Here is a 17,307-nt window from a genome sequence, read left to right as displayed (position 1 = left end):
GTGAAGAGCGGGTCCAATCTGAGGTGATGTCACCTCCTAGGGCAAAGCATATCCTCAATACTTTCCTCGTTCCCTCTCATCCTCTACCCCTTAAGAGCCCTTGTGGGGTATATTCGATCGTCCGCGGGGCAAGGCGCATATCGCCATATTATCTCCTCTTAGTGCACTCGTGGCTATTCTTGGCATATCCTCAATACTTTCCTCGCTCCCTTACATCCTCTACCCCATGAGAAAGCTTGTGGAGTACATTCGGTCGTCTGCGAGGCAGGCTGCATATCACCATAGGATCTCCTCTAAGTGCACTCGTGGGTATTCCCGCCCATACATGGACGAATTTCGTTGCAACCCATCTACTGGCGACAAAACCGGGCCTCATTTTCAACATTCCTAGCCATGCTCTGAACAAGTTGTATGATACATCCAACACGAGGTTGTCGTTGTAGTATAGTGGTGAGTATTCTTGCCTATCATGCGGGTAACCCGAGTTCGATCCCTGGCAACGGTGCGAAGAGCGGGGCCAATCTGATGTCACCTCCTAGGGCATTGGTGCCTAGGATCTCGCACGGGCATATCCTCAATACTTTCATCGCTCCCCTACATCCAACCCATATGCGTACGTTGCGACCCTTGTGCTAGCGACGAAACCGGGCCTTGTTTTCGACATTCCCATCCATGTTCCGAACGAGTTCTATGGTCGATACTTCCGACACAAGGATGTTGTTGTAGTATAGTGGTAAGTATTCCCGCCTGTCACGCGGGTGACCCGGGTTCAATCCCCGGCAACGGCGCGAAGGGCGGGGCCAATCCGATGTCAAGCCTCCTAGGGCATTCGGGCCTAGGACACCGCACCGGCATATCCTCAATGCTTTTGGCGGTCCGTCCGATCCTCTACCATCGTTGGGAGCCCTTGTGAGGTATATTCGGTCGTCCGCAATGCAAAGCGCATATGGCCATATGATACCGTCCGAGTGCACTCCTGGGTTTCCCCGCCCATATCGTACGAATTTCGTTCCAACGCCTGTGCTCCGAGCCTCGTTTTCGAAATTCCCATCCATGCTCTGAATGAGTTGTACGGTCGATACTTCCAACACATGGATGTCGTTGTAGTATAGTGGTGAGTATTCCCGCCTATCACACGGGTGACCCAGGTTCGATCCCTTGCAACCGCGCGAAGGGGGGGTCAAATACAATGTCACTTCCTAGGGCATTAGGGCCTAGGAGCGCGCACCAGCATATCCTCAATGCTTTCCTCGATCGGTCGGATCCTCTATCCTTGTGAGGTACAGTCGGTCGTCCGCAATGCAGTGCGCATATGGCCAAATGATCCCATCCGAGTGCACTCCTTGGTTTCCCCGCCCATATGCGTACGAGTTTCGTTCCAATCCCTGTGCTAGCGACGGAACCACGCCTCGTTTTCGAAATTCCCATCCATGGTCCGAACGAGTTGTACGGCCGATACTTCCAACACGTGGATGTCGTTGTAGTATAGTGGTGAGAATTCCTGCTTGTGACGCGGGTGAACCATGTTCGATCCTCGGCAACGGCGCGAAGGGTGGGTCGAATACGATGTCACCTCCTAGGGCAAAGCATATCCTCAATGCTATCCTCACTCTCTCACATCCTCTACCCCCTTGAGAGGCATTGTGGGGTACATTCGACCGTCCGCAAGGAAATGCCTTCATCGCTCCCCTACATCTTCTACCTCTTGCAAGCCCTTCTGGGGTACAATTGATCATCTGCAACACAGGGCGTATATCATCAGATGAGACCGAGTGCACTTGTGGGTTTTCCAACCCATATGCGTACGTTTCAACCCTTGTGCTAACGAGGAAACCGGGCCTCATTTTCGACATTCCCATCCATGCTCCGAACGAGTTGTACGGTCAATACTTCCAACACGTGGATGTCGTTGTCGTATAGTGGTGAGTATTCCCACCTGTCACACGGGTGACCCGGGTTCGATCCCCGGCTACGGCGCGAAGAGCGGGGCCAATCCGATGTCACCTCCTAGGGCATTTGCGCCTAGTATCTCGCACCAGCATATCCTCAATACTTTCATCGCTCCCCTGCATCCAGCCCATATGCGTACGTTGCAACCCTTGCACTAGCGATGAAACCAGGCCTCCTTTTCGACATTCTCATCCATGTTCCGAACGAGTTGTACGGTCGATACTTCCGACACGTGAATGTCGTTGTAGTATAGTGGTGAGTATGCCTGCCTTTCACGCGGGTGACCTGGGTTCGATCCTCGGCTACAGCGCGAAGGGCGGTGCCAATCCGATGTCACCTCCTAGGGCATTGGGGCCTAGGACACCGCACTCAATTGTTTCATCGGTCCATCCGATCCTCTACCATTGTTGCAAGCCCTTGTGAGGTACATTCGGTCGTCCGCAATGCAGAGCGCATATCGCCCTATGATACCATCCGAGTGCACTCCTGGGTTTCCCCGCCCATATGCTACGAATTTCATTCCAATCCTTGTGCTAGCGACGAAACCGGGCCTCGTTTTCAAAATTCCCATCTATGCTCCAAACGAGTTGTATGGTCGATACTTCCAACACGTGGATTTCGTTGTAGTATAGTGGTGAGTATTCCCGCATGTGACCCGTGTTCGATCCTCGGTAATGGCGCGAAGGGCGGGTCGAATACGATGTCACCTCCTAGGGGAAAGCATATCCTCAATACTTTCCTCGCTCTCTCGCATCCTCTACCCCTTGAGAGGCGTTGCGGATTACATTCGATCGTTCGCGGGGTAGGGCGCATATTGCCATATGATCTCCTCTGACTGCACTCGTGGGTATTCCCGTCATATCCTCAATACTTTCCTCACTCCCTCGCATCCTCTACCCCATGAAAGCGCTTTACTGGGCCTCGTTTTAAACATTCCTAACCATGCTCCGAACGAGTTGTACGATACATCCAAAACGAGGTTGTCGTTGTAGTATAGTGGTGAGTATTTGTGCCTGTTATGCGGGTAACCCGAGTTCGATTCCCGGCAACGACGCGAAGAGCGGGACGAATCCGATGTCACCGCCTAGGATCTCGCATGGGCATATCCTCAATACTTTCATCGCTCCCCTCATCGTCTTCCTCTTGCAAGCCCTTGTGGGGTACAATCGATCGTCTGCAACATAGGGCATATATCAGCAGATGAGACTGAGTACACTCGTGGGTTTTCCAGCTCATATGCGTACGTTGCAACCCTTGTGCTAGCGAGGAAACTGGGCCTCGTTTTCGACATTCCCATCCATGCTCCGAACGAGTTGTACGGACAATAATCCAACACGTGGATGTCGTTGTAGTATAGTGGTGAGTATTCCCGCCTGTCATGCGAGTGACCCGGGTTCGATCCCCGGCGACGGCGCAAAGGGCGAGGCCAATCCGTTTTCACCTCTTAGGCCATTGGGGTCTAGGACACCGCACCGGAATATCCTCAATGCTTTCCTCGGTCCGTCGGATCCTCTACCATTGTTGCCAACCCTTGTCAAGTATAGTCGGTCGTCCGCAATGCAGGACGTGTATCGCCATATAATACCGTCCATGTGGACTCTTGGGTTTCCCCATATCATACGAATTTCGTTCCAACCCATGTTCTAGCAACGAAACCGGGCCTCGTTTTCGACATTCCCATCTATGCTCCGAACAAGTTGTACAGTCGATAATTCCAACACGTGGATGTTGTTGTAGTATAGTGGTGAGTATTCCCGCTTGTCACGCAGGTGACCCGGGTTCAATCCTTGGCAATGGCGCGAAGGGGGGGGGCTAATCTGATGTCACCTCTTAGGGCATTGGGGCCTAGGACACCGCACCGGAATATCCTCAATGCTTTCCTCGGTCCGTCGGATCCTCTACCATGTTGCGAGCCCTTGTCAGGTACAGTCGGTCGTCTGCGACCGACTGCAATGCAGGACGTGTATCGCCATATGATACCGTCCAAGTGGACTCCTGGGTTTCCCCGCCCTGTGCTAGCGACCGGGCCTCATTTTCGAAATTCCCATCTATGCTCCAAACAAGTTGTATGGCCGATACTTCCAAGATGTGGATGTTGTTGTAGTAGAGTGGTGAGTATTCTCGCCTGTCATGCGGGTGCTCAGGTTTGATCCCCTACAACGGTGCAAAGGGCGGGTCGAATTCGATGTCACCTCCTAGGGCATTCGGGCGTAGGACCCCGGACTGGCATATCCTCAATGCTTTCCTGGGTCGGCCGGATTCCCTACCCTTGTGAGGTATAGTTGGTCATCCACAATGCAGGGCGCATATCGCCATATGATCCCGTTTGAGCGCACTCCTGGGTTTCCCCGCCCATTTCCGTACGAATTTTTTTGCAATCCCCTTGCTAAAGACATCGGGCCTTGTTTTCAATATTCCCATCCATGCTCCGAACAAGTTGTACGGTCGATACTTCCAACACGTGGATGTCGTTATAATATAGTCATGAGTAATCCCGCTTGTCACGCGGGTGACCCGGGTTCGATCCCCGGCAATGGTGCGAAGGGCGTTCCCAATCCTATGTCACCTCCTAGGGCATTGGCGCCTAGGACACCGCACCGACATATCCTCAATGCTTTTCTCAGTCTGTCGGATCCTCTACCATGGTTGTGAGCCCTTGTGAGGTACAATCGATAGTCCACAATGCAGGGCGCATATCGCCATATGATACCGTCCGAGTGCCCTCCTATATTCCCCCGCCCATATGCGTACGAATTTCGTTCCAACCTGTGCTAGCAACGAAACTGGGCCTCGTTTTTGAAATTCCCATCCATGCTCCGAAAGAGTTGTATGGTCGATACTTCCAACATGTGGATGTGGTTCTAGTATTGTGGTGAGTATTTTTGCCTGTCACTCGGGTGACCCAGGTTCGATCCCCTGCAACGACGCGAAGGGCGGGTCGAATACGATTTCACCTCCTAGGGCATTGGGGCCTAGGACCCCGCACCGGCATGTCCTCAATGATTTCCTTGGTCAGCCGCATCCTCTACCCTTGTGAGGTATAGTCGGTCGTCCGCAATGGGGCCTAGGACCCCGCACCGGCATGTCCTCAATGCTTTCCTTGGTCTGCCGGATCATCTACCCTTGTGAGTTACAGTGCACTCCTGGGTTTCCCCACCCATATCCGTACGAATTTCGTTGCAACCCCTTTGTTGGCGGCGACACCGGGCCTCGTTTTCGACATTCCCATCCATGCTCCGAACGAGTTGTACGGTCGATACTTCCAACACGTGGATGTCATTGTACTATAGTGGTGAGTATTCCCACCTGTCACGCGAGTGACCCAGGTCCGATCCCTGGCAATGGCGCGAAGGGCATGGCCAATCCGATGTCACCTCCTAGGGCATTTGGGCCTAGGATCTCACATCGACATATCCTCAATGCTTTCCTCACTCCCCCGGCTCCTCTACCCCTTGCTAGCCCTTGAGGGGTACAATTAGTCGTCCGAGAGGCAGGGTGATTATCACCATATGATCTCCTCCCAGTGCACTCGTGGGTATTCCTGCGCATATCACCATATGATCTCCTCGAGTGCACTCGTGGGTATTCCTGTCCATACGTGGACGAATTTCGTTGCAACCCGTGTACTGGCGACGAAAACGGGCCTCGTTTTCAACATTCTCATCTATGCTCCGAACAAGTTGTACGATAAATCCAACACGAGGTTTTCATTGTAGTATTGTTATGAGTATTCCTGCCTGTCACAGGGGTGACCCGCATTCGATCCCCGGCAATGGCATGAAGGCCGGGGTGAATCCAATTTCACCTCCTACGGCATTGGGGTCTACGACCCCTCACCGACATATCCTCAATGCTTTCCTCGGTCCGTCGGATCCTCTACCCTTCTTGCGAGCCGTTGTGAGGTACAATCGGTCGTCCACAATATAGGGCACATATCGCCATATGATCTCGTTCGAGTGCACTCTTGGGTTTTTCCGTCCATATGCGTACGAATTTTGTTGTAACCCCTGGTGATGAAACCGGGCCTCGTTTTCGACATTCCCATCCATGCTCTGAACGAGTTGTATGGTCGATACTTCAACACGTGTATGTCATTGTAGTATAGTGGTGAGTACTCCCGCCTGTCACACGGGTGACCCGGGCTCGATCCCCAGCAACGGCGTGAAGGGCATGGCGAATCCGATGTCACCTCCTAGGGCATTAGCGCCTAGGATCCTGAACCGCCATATCCTCAATGCTTTCCTCGCTGCCTTGGATTCCGTACCCCTTGCGAGCCCTACAATCAGTTGTCCACGAGGCAGGGTGCATATCACCATATGATCTTGTACGAGTACGCGGACGAATTTCGTTGTACCCTATCTACTAGTGACAAAACCGGGTCTCGTTTTGACATTCCCATCCATGGTCCGAATGAGTTGTGCGATCGATACTTCCAAGACGAGGTTGTCGTTGTCACGCGGGTGACCCGTGTTCTATCCTCGTCAACGGCGTGAAGGGCGGGGCAAATCTGATGTCACCTCCTAGGGCATTGGGGCCTAGGATCCCGCACCGGCATATCCTCAATGCTTTCCTTGCTCCCCCGACTCCTCTACCCCTTATGAGTCCTTATGGGGTACAATCAGTCGTCTGAGAGGTAGGGTGCATGTCATCATATGATCTCCTCTGAGTGCACTCGTGGGTATTCTCACCCGTGTGACCCGGGTTCGATCCCCGACAACGGCGCGAAGGGCGAGGTGAATCCGATGTCATGTCCTAGGGCATTGCCGCCTGGGATACCGCACCAGAATATCCTCAATGCTTTCCTCACTCCCCCGGATCCTCTACCCCTTTCAGCAGGGCGCATGTAACCATATGATCTCATCCGAGTGCACTCGTGGGTATTCCCGCCCATATGCTTACAAATTTTGTTGCAACCCCTGTGTTGACGAAATCGAGCCTCGTTTTCGACATTCCATCCTACGAACGAGTTGTGCGATCGATACTTCCAACATGAGGCTATCATTGTAGTATAGTGGTGAGTATCCCCGCTTGTCATGTGGGTGACCCAGATTCGATCCCCTTGCTTCTATCTCTTCCTCCGAAGATTGAAGACACTTTTCTTGGGAGCAATGGTTTAATCCAAAAGACAATCATTGTATTCTCTAAGCTATTGTAAATCAACCTCTCTTATAGAGCAAGAATCTCACCAAGTTGAGCATATCCGACAATGTTGTCCAGTTTCAAAATAAACTTTTGCAGAAAAAGTAGAAACAAATAAAATACTAAACTGTGAAGTAAGCACGTGGCGATGAAGATGGTATTCCAAATGCATGTCAATAGCTGTTTGGTTGACCATATTTGACTGGGCGACTGACCATATTTGGTTGGGCAATAAAGCTAGTGATGGTTGGGCGACTCACGAGTAGTCGGGCGGCTATTGGTGTCAAAGTCAGGCACTTTTTATTTGGTGCATTTTTTTAATCCAGATCGGAGGATGCAGATCGCACGTGCTCTCAACTAAGAGACTTGCACCATTCGTGGTCGTGATTCCCCCGCCAACCCTATTTATGATTTAGGTGCAAATAGACACATATACATACATACATACATACATACATACATATGTACGTATGTATATACTAATTAATAACATATGTAATACGTAGACAATAAATAGCTATAAAGAAGATGAGGCTGCGTGAGGGAGGAAGGGACGAAGAGGCAATTTCTTCTTCTGGCTTTCCATGTCACGTCGTCCAGTTCTGCAAGTCTGCACCTCCTCCTCCTCCTCCTCTTCCTCTAAAGTAGAAGAAGAAGAAGAAGAAGAAGAAGAAGAAACCGAATCAAATGGTCCTTCTTCTGCCTCTCGCATTCCAATTGTACAGCAGGTCCCATCAGCAGAAAACAACGACGCAGCAGAAGAAGACGATGATGATGCGCAGCCTGTCGACCCATCTGTTCCATCTGTTACTTCTCTGTCCCTACCACAGGCGTCATCATCATCTTATTCTTTTTCGGCTTCCCTACCTCATCTTTCTTTTTGTTCTCCTCCACCTCCTCAGTCCGCTTCTTTGGAGTCCTTGCTTCACAGCCGTGGTGTAAAGCCCTCTTCGGAATGGATTTTTGAATGCGTTAAAAAGCTGTCTGAGTCTCTACGTTTGCCTGGTGCTTCGTTCTTCGAGCTTCCGCTTTCAGAACAAGCTCAGCGATGCTTCTCTGCTTTCCTTTTTTCCGATCTGAATGCCATGGGTGCTCCTTCTCTACCTTCTCGCCTGCATAGCTTGCATGCAACCGAGCTCGTTGGACCATTCATTTTGCAGGTAAATCCAGTCTTTCCTGAAAATTTCTCATCGGTACCATTTAAATTTGATCATATAAACTTACTTTCTAAACCGCAGCAGTGATACTAGGTTGGTTTTTTTTGCAACCTGTGCGAGTGCTCATGAATATTTTCACAGCTTCACAGTGTGAACTTTTGCAGTTCTCAATTTCCTGAAGTTGTCATTGAGTCTATAGTTTTGAGAATTTGCATTTAAGTCAACAGATTTACTATGCGAAAGAGTTTTTCATGCAATTTCACAGCTTTACTGTGCTTAATTGGTTTATGACATAAAATATTATTTTTGGAATTTCAAATATTTTCTGTGTTTATCTTCACTACCTCTAGTTTTGCATGCTTCAATTTTGTGAAAATTGTACTACTATCTATAGTTTTGAGATATCCTGGGGAAGTCGACAGACTTACAGCCTAAAAGATTTCTCTATGAAATTTCACAGTTTTACTGTGCTTAGTCGGTTTACAATGGATTTATCTTTTTGTGGAATTTCATGAAATTTTAGTTTTTGCAGTCTTCAATTTCATGTAAATTTTACTGTGTTTCTATGTTTGGTTTTTAGAGTTCACGTGAAAGTCCACAGGTTTACAACCTGAAAGTGCTTCTCTGTAAACTCTCAAGTTGGTTCACAAATTAAAAGATTTCTCTTCCTTTTTAACTTTGTTACAACCTGCAGGATTTTATGTGAAATCAAACAGTTCCATAGTGAAATTTCACGAACTCCAATAATTATAAATGTGAAATTTCACTGTGCTACTATATTTAGATTTGGAGTTTTAGTAAACTTTTAGAGGTTTGCTCTATGTATCACCTGAACATACCTATATGACTTTCCATGATGCTCTACAGCTTCTCTGTGTCTAGCTCTGCAACCATAAGGAAAAAGAATTAGATTGCGTAGTGTTATCATGTGTAGTTTTGCAGATTTCCAGCCTTTTTCATGATATTCTACAGTGTTACTGTGTTTAGCTCCAAGAAATTTCTTAGAATTCTGGAGATTTACTGCGTTTAGGTTCTTTCTCAACATATATCTTTTTCTCTCGTGAAATTGTACAATATTACTGTGCTTAGCTTTGGAACCTGAGAGTGGAATCATATAGTGCTTGGCTTCTTTGCTATTTTGGCAAGAGTTTTAATAAAATTTTACGGTGTCACCGCGTGTTTGATGTTTGTATTTTTCCTCACATTTCACAGCATTGCAATGCACATAAGTTTTCAACATGGAAGTGTTTTGATGAAATTGCACAGCTTTAAAGTGTCTAGTTTTGCAAACTTGCATTAGGCTTTGTGACATTTCACTGGGTTTCTATGTTTAGCGTTGCAAAATGCACGAGTTTTCATGAAATTGTTCAGTGTTGCTGTGTGAAGTCTTGCCAGGTTACAAATTTTATTTGTAACACTGCCTTAGGTGGACGAAGTCATAGACATTAGTGCGGCAATTCGAAACCGTTACAGAGAACGTCCTGCAAGCACAACACGTTGCTTGAAGCTTTCCATGACTGATGGTATCCAACGTGTTTTTGGCATTGAATATCGTCCAATCAAAGCTTTAAACGTGTTCTCTCCAGCTGGTTTGAAGGTAAGTGGAATTACTCACGAGCATTAGACTTATTCTTATCTTCCTTAAACACCTTCCCTTTCCCCTTCTCCCGTTTAAGGTGTCATTGTGAATGGTCCAATCAGACTATTGGTTTATGAAAGATGTGCAATCATACTAAACCGGATAGCTTTATGTGGTTATTTTGATGTTACCGTGATGATTACCTTTTTTTATGGTGAGTTTCTTTCCATTGCATTTTTCAGATAGCTATTCATCATGTCAATATCCGAAGAGGACTACTCATGCTGGTTCCAGAAGTTATTATCGTTCTTGGTGGATATGTGGAACAACTGGAAACTGCTCGACAAAAAGTTGTGCAGCTTATAAATAAACCTCCTCGAGGCTCAAGGTGACTTTTGCAGGCATGCAATTTGGTCATTGACATTGATTCTGTAAAAATGGATTGGTTTAAAATTTAAAAACAGTACCTGTTTACTAATGAAATGACAATTGTTATTGTAATATTGCTTCATTTTGTCTGGGAAAATGAATTTTTCATGTACAGGATGGGATTTTTTGGGGGCTATTGGAATCATTGATCAACATGATAAAACTAATCTAGCAGTTCATTCATTTTCCTGGGAATAAACAAGGAATGAACTTTGCCTTTTTAAAGGTAGGTTGTTTATTGGCATGATGAAAGTAATCTAGGTATGCATATGATTCCTTGGGAATAGATTACACTGGAAAGAAAGCAGGTTTGATGCCTTATAGGTATAGATGATCAGAAATTCCAGTCCCTTTGGGAATGGAGGAAGTAAGGATAATTTGCACTTTAGTTTGGAGATGATTAAAAGCCCCATGAATAATGGTTTCATATTCTTCTATGCCTCATCCTCTTTTTGCAGCTTATTATTGTTGTTTCATTTTGATCTCATACTCTACCTGCCATTGATGTTACGTTTGAGTATGAGAAAGGTAGGATAAGTGGAAGGTTGTTATTTCCCATCGTGATGAATAACTTATAAGTTTCATCCTCATTTTGTTATCCAGGAGGGTTAAATTTATGATGAGCTTTGCTAAAGTCTAGATTGAGATAGATGCTCTGTAACAAGTTTCCATGAAATAGTGATGATTTTTTGTGGATCAGGAATATTACTGGGTCAACTCAAAGTCTTGCTGAGACTGCATCTATTGCAGCACAGGCTACATTCCAGATTGAAGATACAACCACTCCGATTGGAGGTGCAGCAGGACCATCAGTGCACACTGAGCAAGCTCCTCAATCTTCAAGAAATCTAGCCTCCGGTATGAAATTTTGTTCGAGAACCTAATAAAAGTCAAGAGATGAACTGGTCTCAATTCTACTTCTCAGATTTTAAGAGGATGTTGAAAAGATGCTACCTGAAGGATCCGGAAGCAATGCAATTCAAAATTTCCCGTCACGAATGATGTGTCTAATTTTTCATAGTAGATTCCAATATGGAAACCATGAAATGTAGATTAAAAGAAAAAGAGTAAGAAGAGGGTTGTACAATCAATTTAAATGAGAAGAGTTCGGTTTTGTGAAATTATTTACAACAGAAATAGTTATATGTGGATTTTTAACATGCTGTAAGTGTATCATGCTTGAATATCTTCCTTTGAAGTTTCTGTTTGAGCTTCTTTTGTAGGCCCTGTTGCTTCAAATTTGGATAGTGTGTTGCATTTTGTTGGCTCACACCGTGAAGATTCTCCCAGACCAGAGTTGGAGAATTCAACATTGACCTATTCATCACTTTTGAAGAAAAGCTGGAGTTCAAATTGTTGCAGTGAATCAAACATGACAGGCAGGATAAAGGTGTTGCCTTTAAGTTTATTTTAACAAATGAAAATCGTGAAAATCTTGTAAACAATATCTAGCCAAATATTTGTTGGAGAGCAGCATGAAAAAGTTTTCTTTAGTTTACATCAGAATGTAGGTGCGAGAAAGAGGTGATGCGAATAAATTGCATTGACAGTGCCTACATGTCCTCTTAACTGTCCTGTAGAAAGACTCTTTGCACTTTGGATCAAACGTGAGGCCCATTAGTTATCCATATGAAGCTCTCCAGCTACCTGACTGACGTGGGTTAATCACTACATGTGTGAGAACCTAGATGAATAAATGAATAGATTTGTAAATACCTAATCCATAGAACCATGATCCCCTCCTAGATTTAATATAGGATTATTATGACTTTGACCTATATTTGTAGCTTATCTAGAGGGGTAAAAATAGCCTTGCTTTGTTCCAAATCAAGAACGAATATCATGCCATGTGAATATAGAGCAAAATTGAATTTTTATTCAAAAATTTGCTCTTCGAAACATAGAACAAATAGAATGTGTTAATAAATATACAGAACTCATTTAGCAGCTGGATGAAGACATTTTTAGCATTCAGTTGAATTTAGAGACTGAATATTCACAGATAGAATTGAAACCGGCTTATAAAAGAGGTGGATCTGATGACCCAAGAAAGACATTAACCACTCAAAAAAATGAGGAAAACAGACACCCTAGGTTTCTCTCCTCTTTTTAACCTTCCAAACATTGAAATCATTGTAAGATCTTACTATCTTCTCTGAAATAAACTCTGATGTATATAGATTTCATAGAGATATTATAAAAATTCAGAAAAAGGGGGTATATGTATGTAACAGAAGAGATACTCTGCAAGGGAGCAAGATTAGTCTCGGTTGTGCGGGAAGTTAGTGGCTTGGAGATTAAAAAAGAGAAAGAAGGCGTTCTTATAATTGCTGTTCAGGCTCAAACTCCTTCCTTTCCAAAGAATACTTGGTCCAGACTCAAATCCCTTCATGCCATAACAGTATTGGATCCTGACTTTGTCCTGCTCAAACCATTGGCAACAGTCTTTGATCCCCATCCAACATTATGACATGCAAACGTAGGTGTATTTGATATGTATCCTAACATGCTAATGGATGACTTCTCAGAATATTGGAAAAAAGATGAGATTCCCTTCTCAGCCACCAGCCTTTGTAGCTCTTTCTTTCTTATTGTATTGGATGATTGGTTATAGTGACCCACCACTATATACAGCCACTATATCTAATTGTCTAATACAGGGTTGTTCACATTGAGAAATGCTTTTAGATGGAGTTCAATTTGATATATTTATTGCATTAGATATGTTCCATCTTTACTTGTAACCTTAAGTTCGTTTAAAACATACTTTGCTTTGACTCAATTATGACACATTTTACTGTACTAAATTGTCGGAAAGTAATGTTGGACTTTTTTGACCTTATTTTACAGTGTGTTCTGACTGGAGTTAAGGACTTCCAATACAAAAATCTCAGCCATTTCAAGCTTTTTGCATACATTGACGATGGTAGTGAAATCAGCGTAGTGAGGATTGATCATCATGTAAACTATCTTTATTTTTTCATACACCCATTATATTATTATATTATATAAGATTCAGTCTCTTTTTACCCTATCTTGTTTTGCAGATTGTAGAGAGGCTCATTGGTTTCTCTCCTAGCAAGATATCAGAAGGTCTAACAAGCTCAAGTCCAGAAGAAGTCACCAAGATGAGAGAAAACATGATCCGATTTCAAATGTTTCTGACAAGGTTTGAGGTATGAACTCCCGCACACTACTTACCTACAAGTGGACAGAAATTCGTTAATGGTATTAATGTAATGCAGGGTATCTTACTTATGAGGAAAGATGATAGTTCTGAATTCCCAGTTGTTATAGAGATGTCAGAGGGATGCTCAAATGCTGATGCTTGGTCTCTAATTCGAACATTGCAAAGCGTAACAAGTTTGCCAATTGTAGCCACAACTGTACCTCCAATCGAAGTATCTCCCTAACAGCATACTGTGTGTGGGAGCCCAAAGTGCTGATGCACAAACTCTAGTGGCATCCTCCCTTTTGTACTCAATTCTAAAACTGTTCTAAATTCCTTGTCAACCTTCACTAGGAAACCATTGTATAATTCTAAAGTTTATAGGTAACCTCGGGGAGTTCCTTTACTAGTTGATAGGAACTCTGGAATCCCCCAATATAGATTAATATATTTAGGAGTTAGAGCTTGCGTCATTGGCATCATATTATGTATGCTTGGCAAGTATGAATCCTTTTTTTTGAATGATCTTCCATCTTTCCCGGTAATGATGACGCGGGGGAGCACTTGTGTCCATAACTCCGCACGTGGACTGTGAACCACACTCGCCAATGGTTAGCGGGGCCGGATTTGGCGACTTTGTAGGTGGAGTTCGCATTGGAGATGAGGATGTCAAGGCAGAAGCAAAAAAATCATGTATGTGTTGAAGGATGTTTATGGGTTGGGGGTGAAGCTAAGAATGGCTCCACCCCCCTCCCAAGGCAGTTACATGAGAGAGAAAGAAAGAGGGAAAAATGTAATGACAAAATGTGAGGGGGAAAACTGTATATTTCATTGCATGCCCCATAAGGGGTTTATATGTATAGTACATCAAAATGTAATGGTAACATAATATGATCGTTACAAATAAGACTGTTATACATGCACATAAATGTGCGTGTTCATACACATACTCATCCTCAGACATTCATGTACATTACACATATACATCAACCACATTATCGTGTTCCACCCTTAGACCGCCTTGTACACTCTTACAGGTAATACATGGCATGCTTGTGCGACAGTGCATCGCATGGTGAACCCATTCGCCATGATAACTCTTCTTGATCGGAACTTTATCGGTCGTTTCAACGATCGGAAATCCCTTGATCGGATCATAACTCTACAATCGATAACTTTGATCAGAGTTTTGCTTAACTTGAACCTTCTTGTTCGGTCAACATATCTCTCGATTGGGTCACACACCAATTGATTCGTTCATAATGGAATGGGTTGTGAAATCGAGTTGTTTGTATGTGTGTTCTTTGGTTTCATCATGTGAAGTGAATTTTATGTTTTTGCACCATTTGGTCTTTGAAATTTTTTTAGTTTTAACCTCAAGGTTATAAAATTGTATTTTTTTCCTTTCGGTTTTTTAAATTCTCTTTTTTGCCCTTAACTTTTCGAAATTCTCCTTCGCCCTTTGTATTTTGTCCATTTTTGTTCGACTTTGTCGAACGTTAACGTTTGTTTGCTCTTGTCGTCCGTCGGTTGTGTCCCCTAGCTTGTTGGCTATCTAGCTCTGTCTATCGGCTGTTGGCCGCCGTTGCATTGTATTGACATCTAACATGGAAGTTCTTGAGACCATTCTTCTAAAAAGGATCAAAGCCTCCTCTCCTTTATCATGTTGTGCATAAGATGTGATCATGATTGTCCATGCCACTACATTTCTCAACCTCATGCTTTCAAAGATTGTTCATGCTTTAGCCACGCATCCACATTTAGCATACATATTGACAACAATGCTCTCCACAAAAATATCTGATTCTAATACACCATCTTTGATCTTTAGATGAATCTGTCTACCTTCTTCTAGTGCACAAATGGTAGAGCAAGCACCGACAATAGTACTAATCGTGACCTTATCAGGTTTCACATTCTCATCTTGCATTTGCTTAAAAAGTTGAAGAGTTTTCTTAGGGTAACCTTGCTATGTATAAGAGGATATCATAATAGTCCAGGAGAGCACATTCTTATTATACAGACCATCAAATACCAAAATGGTGGAATCAAGGTCTCCACAATGTTGATGCATATCTATAAAATGATTTCCCAGAAATGTTTGGTGATCGAGATCATACTTCATCATGTGGTTATGCACTTGCTTCCCATAGACTAGAGACTTCACCTTGCCACATTGCTTTAGAAGCATAGAATATGTGCTTGCATCGATGTAGAACTCAACTCTTGAATGTCCTTTGAGCTCTGCCATGGCTTCATCCAACCTTCCATTGCCAAGCTCTTTTCCAAGTCTCTACAGAGTGAAGCATCCATGATCATTATCACCGTCAAGATCATCATGTTGAAGAGGTGTTTTTTCTTCCTTCGTCTTCATCTTTCTCAAGGGTACAATCTCTACTTTTAGAAAACTTTGTTTTGTCGGTTGCTATGGTAGATAGAATCCCACCATTGTGATTGGAGGGGAAGGGAGGTCTTTTGACGAAGAAAAGCTCGTGCTGTTGTTTTCTAGTTTCTGAGGGAGTTGTGTAAGGTGGGTCATAAGAAGACGAAGAAGAAGAAGAAGAAGAAGAAGAAGAGAGATTGTTGATTTGCCTAGATATGTTGCATTGAAGTCACCATAGCTTGTTTGACATGCAAATATTGTGAAGCTTCTTGCAGGTGAGGCCGAGGTTGCAGAGATCCTTGGGCACCAAAGAAGCGGAAAGATGCGCTAATACATCCTTTGGGAGCTCTTGCAAGAAGAAGGACGACAAGTCTTCACAATCAACCCTTTCCATTATCACCATTTCATTGATCTAAGGGTGGGGGTTGGGAGCTTCAAGCACCATGGCCATGGACGAAGTTGCTTGGCTTTAGGTTATACCCATGCAAGGCATACATGCAAATGCAGACATGGAGACGCAACAAAGAGGGATAGAGAGAGACTTCCTCTCAAGGGAGGGTAGGCCGTTCATGCATGCCAATGTTATGGGTGGTGGGTGAAGCCAAGCATGGCTCCACCCCCTCCCAAGGGGGTTACGTGAGAGAGAGAGAGAGAAAGAGGGAAAAATGTAATGACACAAAATGTGTGAGGGAAAAATGTATATTTCATTACATGCCCCATAAGGGGTTTATATAGTACATCAAAATGTAACAGTTACATAATATGACCCTTACAAATAAGACTGTTACACATGCACATAAATGTGCATGTGTTCATACACGTAGTCATCCTCACACACTCATATACATTACACATACACATCAACCACATTATCGTGTTCCACCCTTAGACCACCTTGTACACTCCTATGGGTAATGAAGGACACCAAGTTGACGATAGTAGAATATGAATAGATTCAATACGAAGAAAAACAAAACAACTCAAGCTTGAATCAGGATAAACGATAGAGAGTGAGAGAGACAAGGAAGCACAAACGTACAAACTGTATTATTCAAAGTGGCAACAACTAACATAATCATACACTAGGTTACAAAGCTAGTTATGTATCAACTGGGCTAGTGCAACTACCCTTCAACATATTTACATAATTGTCCTAAACCTGGTCATTCTGAGTGGGTAGCCATTAATCACCTGCATTCGACACTCTCTTGTAATGCGCATATACACTAAGGAGAGACATGTAATATAGAACAAGAGATATAGGATATACAAGGAGATGGTAGGATGGATCGACTTACTTCCGAATCGGTAATGGCTGAAATAAGTAGAGGTCGAATTGGTTGGTTCGAGAGTGGAGGCTAGGTGATTGTCGAGGTCGATTTTTCAAAGCTATCTCTGTTGTCCGACTTGATCGAACTAATTTCTCCTTAAGCCCACCTGGTGCCGAAGTGACTGGAATCGGTCAACTGTGAGACACTTGGTCATCCTGTCTGATATGTTG

At 44.3% G+C, this 17,307-nt stretch overlaps 1 protein-coding gene across 2 annotated transcripts; it reads left to right on the top strand.

Moving 5' to 3' along the window:
- The first annotated feature begins 7,645 nt into the window (after positions 1 to 7,645).
- RMI1 (recQ-mediated instability protein (DUF1767)) lies at positions 7,646 to 13,735 on the top strand. Of its 2 annotated transcripts, XM_087320552.1 has the most exons (9): positions 8,025 to 8,249; positions 9,459 to 9,519; positions 9,673 to 9,843; positions 10,068 to 10,213; positions 10,955 to 11,112; positions 11,478 to 11,644; positions 13,105 to 13,215; positions 13,302 to 13,430; positions 13,500 to 13,735. In XM_087320552.1, the coding sequence occupies exons 1-9, from the start codon at positions 8,170 to 8,172 to the stop codon at positions 13,665 to 13,667; spliced, it is 1,191 nt and encodes a 396-aa protein (XP_087176678.1). In that variant the 5' UTR covers positions 8,025 to 8,169; the 3' UTR covers positions 13,668 to 13,735. The 2 variants fall into 2 exon arrangements, with proteins under 2 accessions (XP_087176677.1, XP_087176678.1); XM_087320551.1 differs by lacking the exon at positions 9,459 to 9,519 and having other exon boundaries at positions 7,646 to 8,249.
- The last annotated feature ends 3,572 nt before the right edge of the window (positions 13,736 to 17,307 follow it).

The sequence above is a fragment of the Azolla caroliniana genome, unplaced genomic scaffold (genome assembly GCF_043228905.1).
Source record: "Azolla caroliniana isolate FFs.n. ecotype wild unplaced genomic scaffold, voAzoCaro1.0.p SCAF_5, whole genome shotgun sequence".
In the NCBI taxonomy this organism is placed as follows: domain Eukaryota; kingdom Viridiplantae; phylum Streptophyta; class Polypodiopsida; order Salviniales; family Salviniaceae; genus Azolla; species Azolla caroliniana.
The sequence above is the reverse complement of the archived record's forward strand: the minus strand, read 5'-3'. Positions and strand labels throughout refer to the sequence as shown.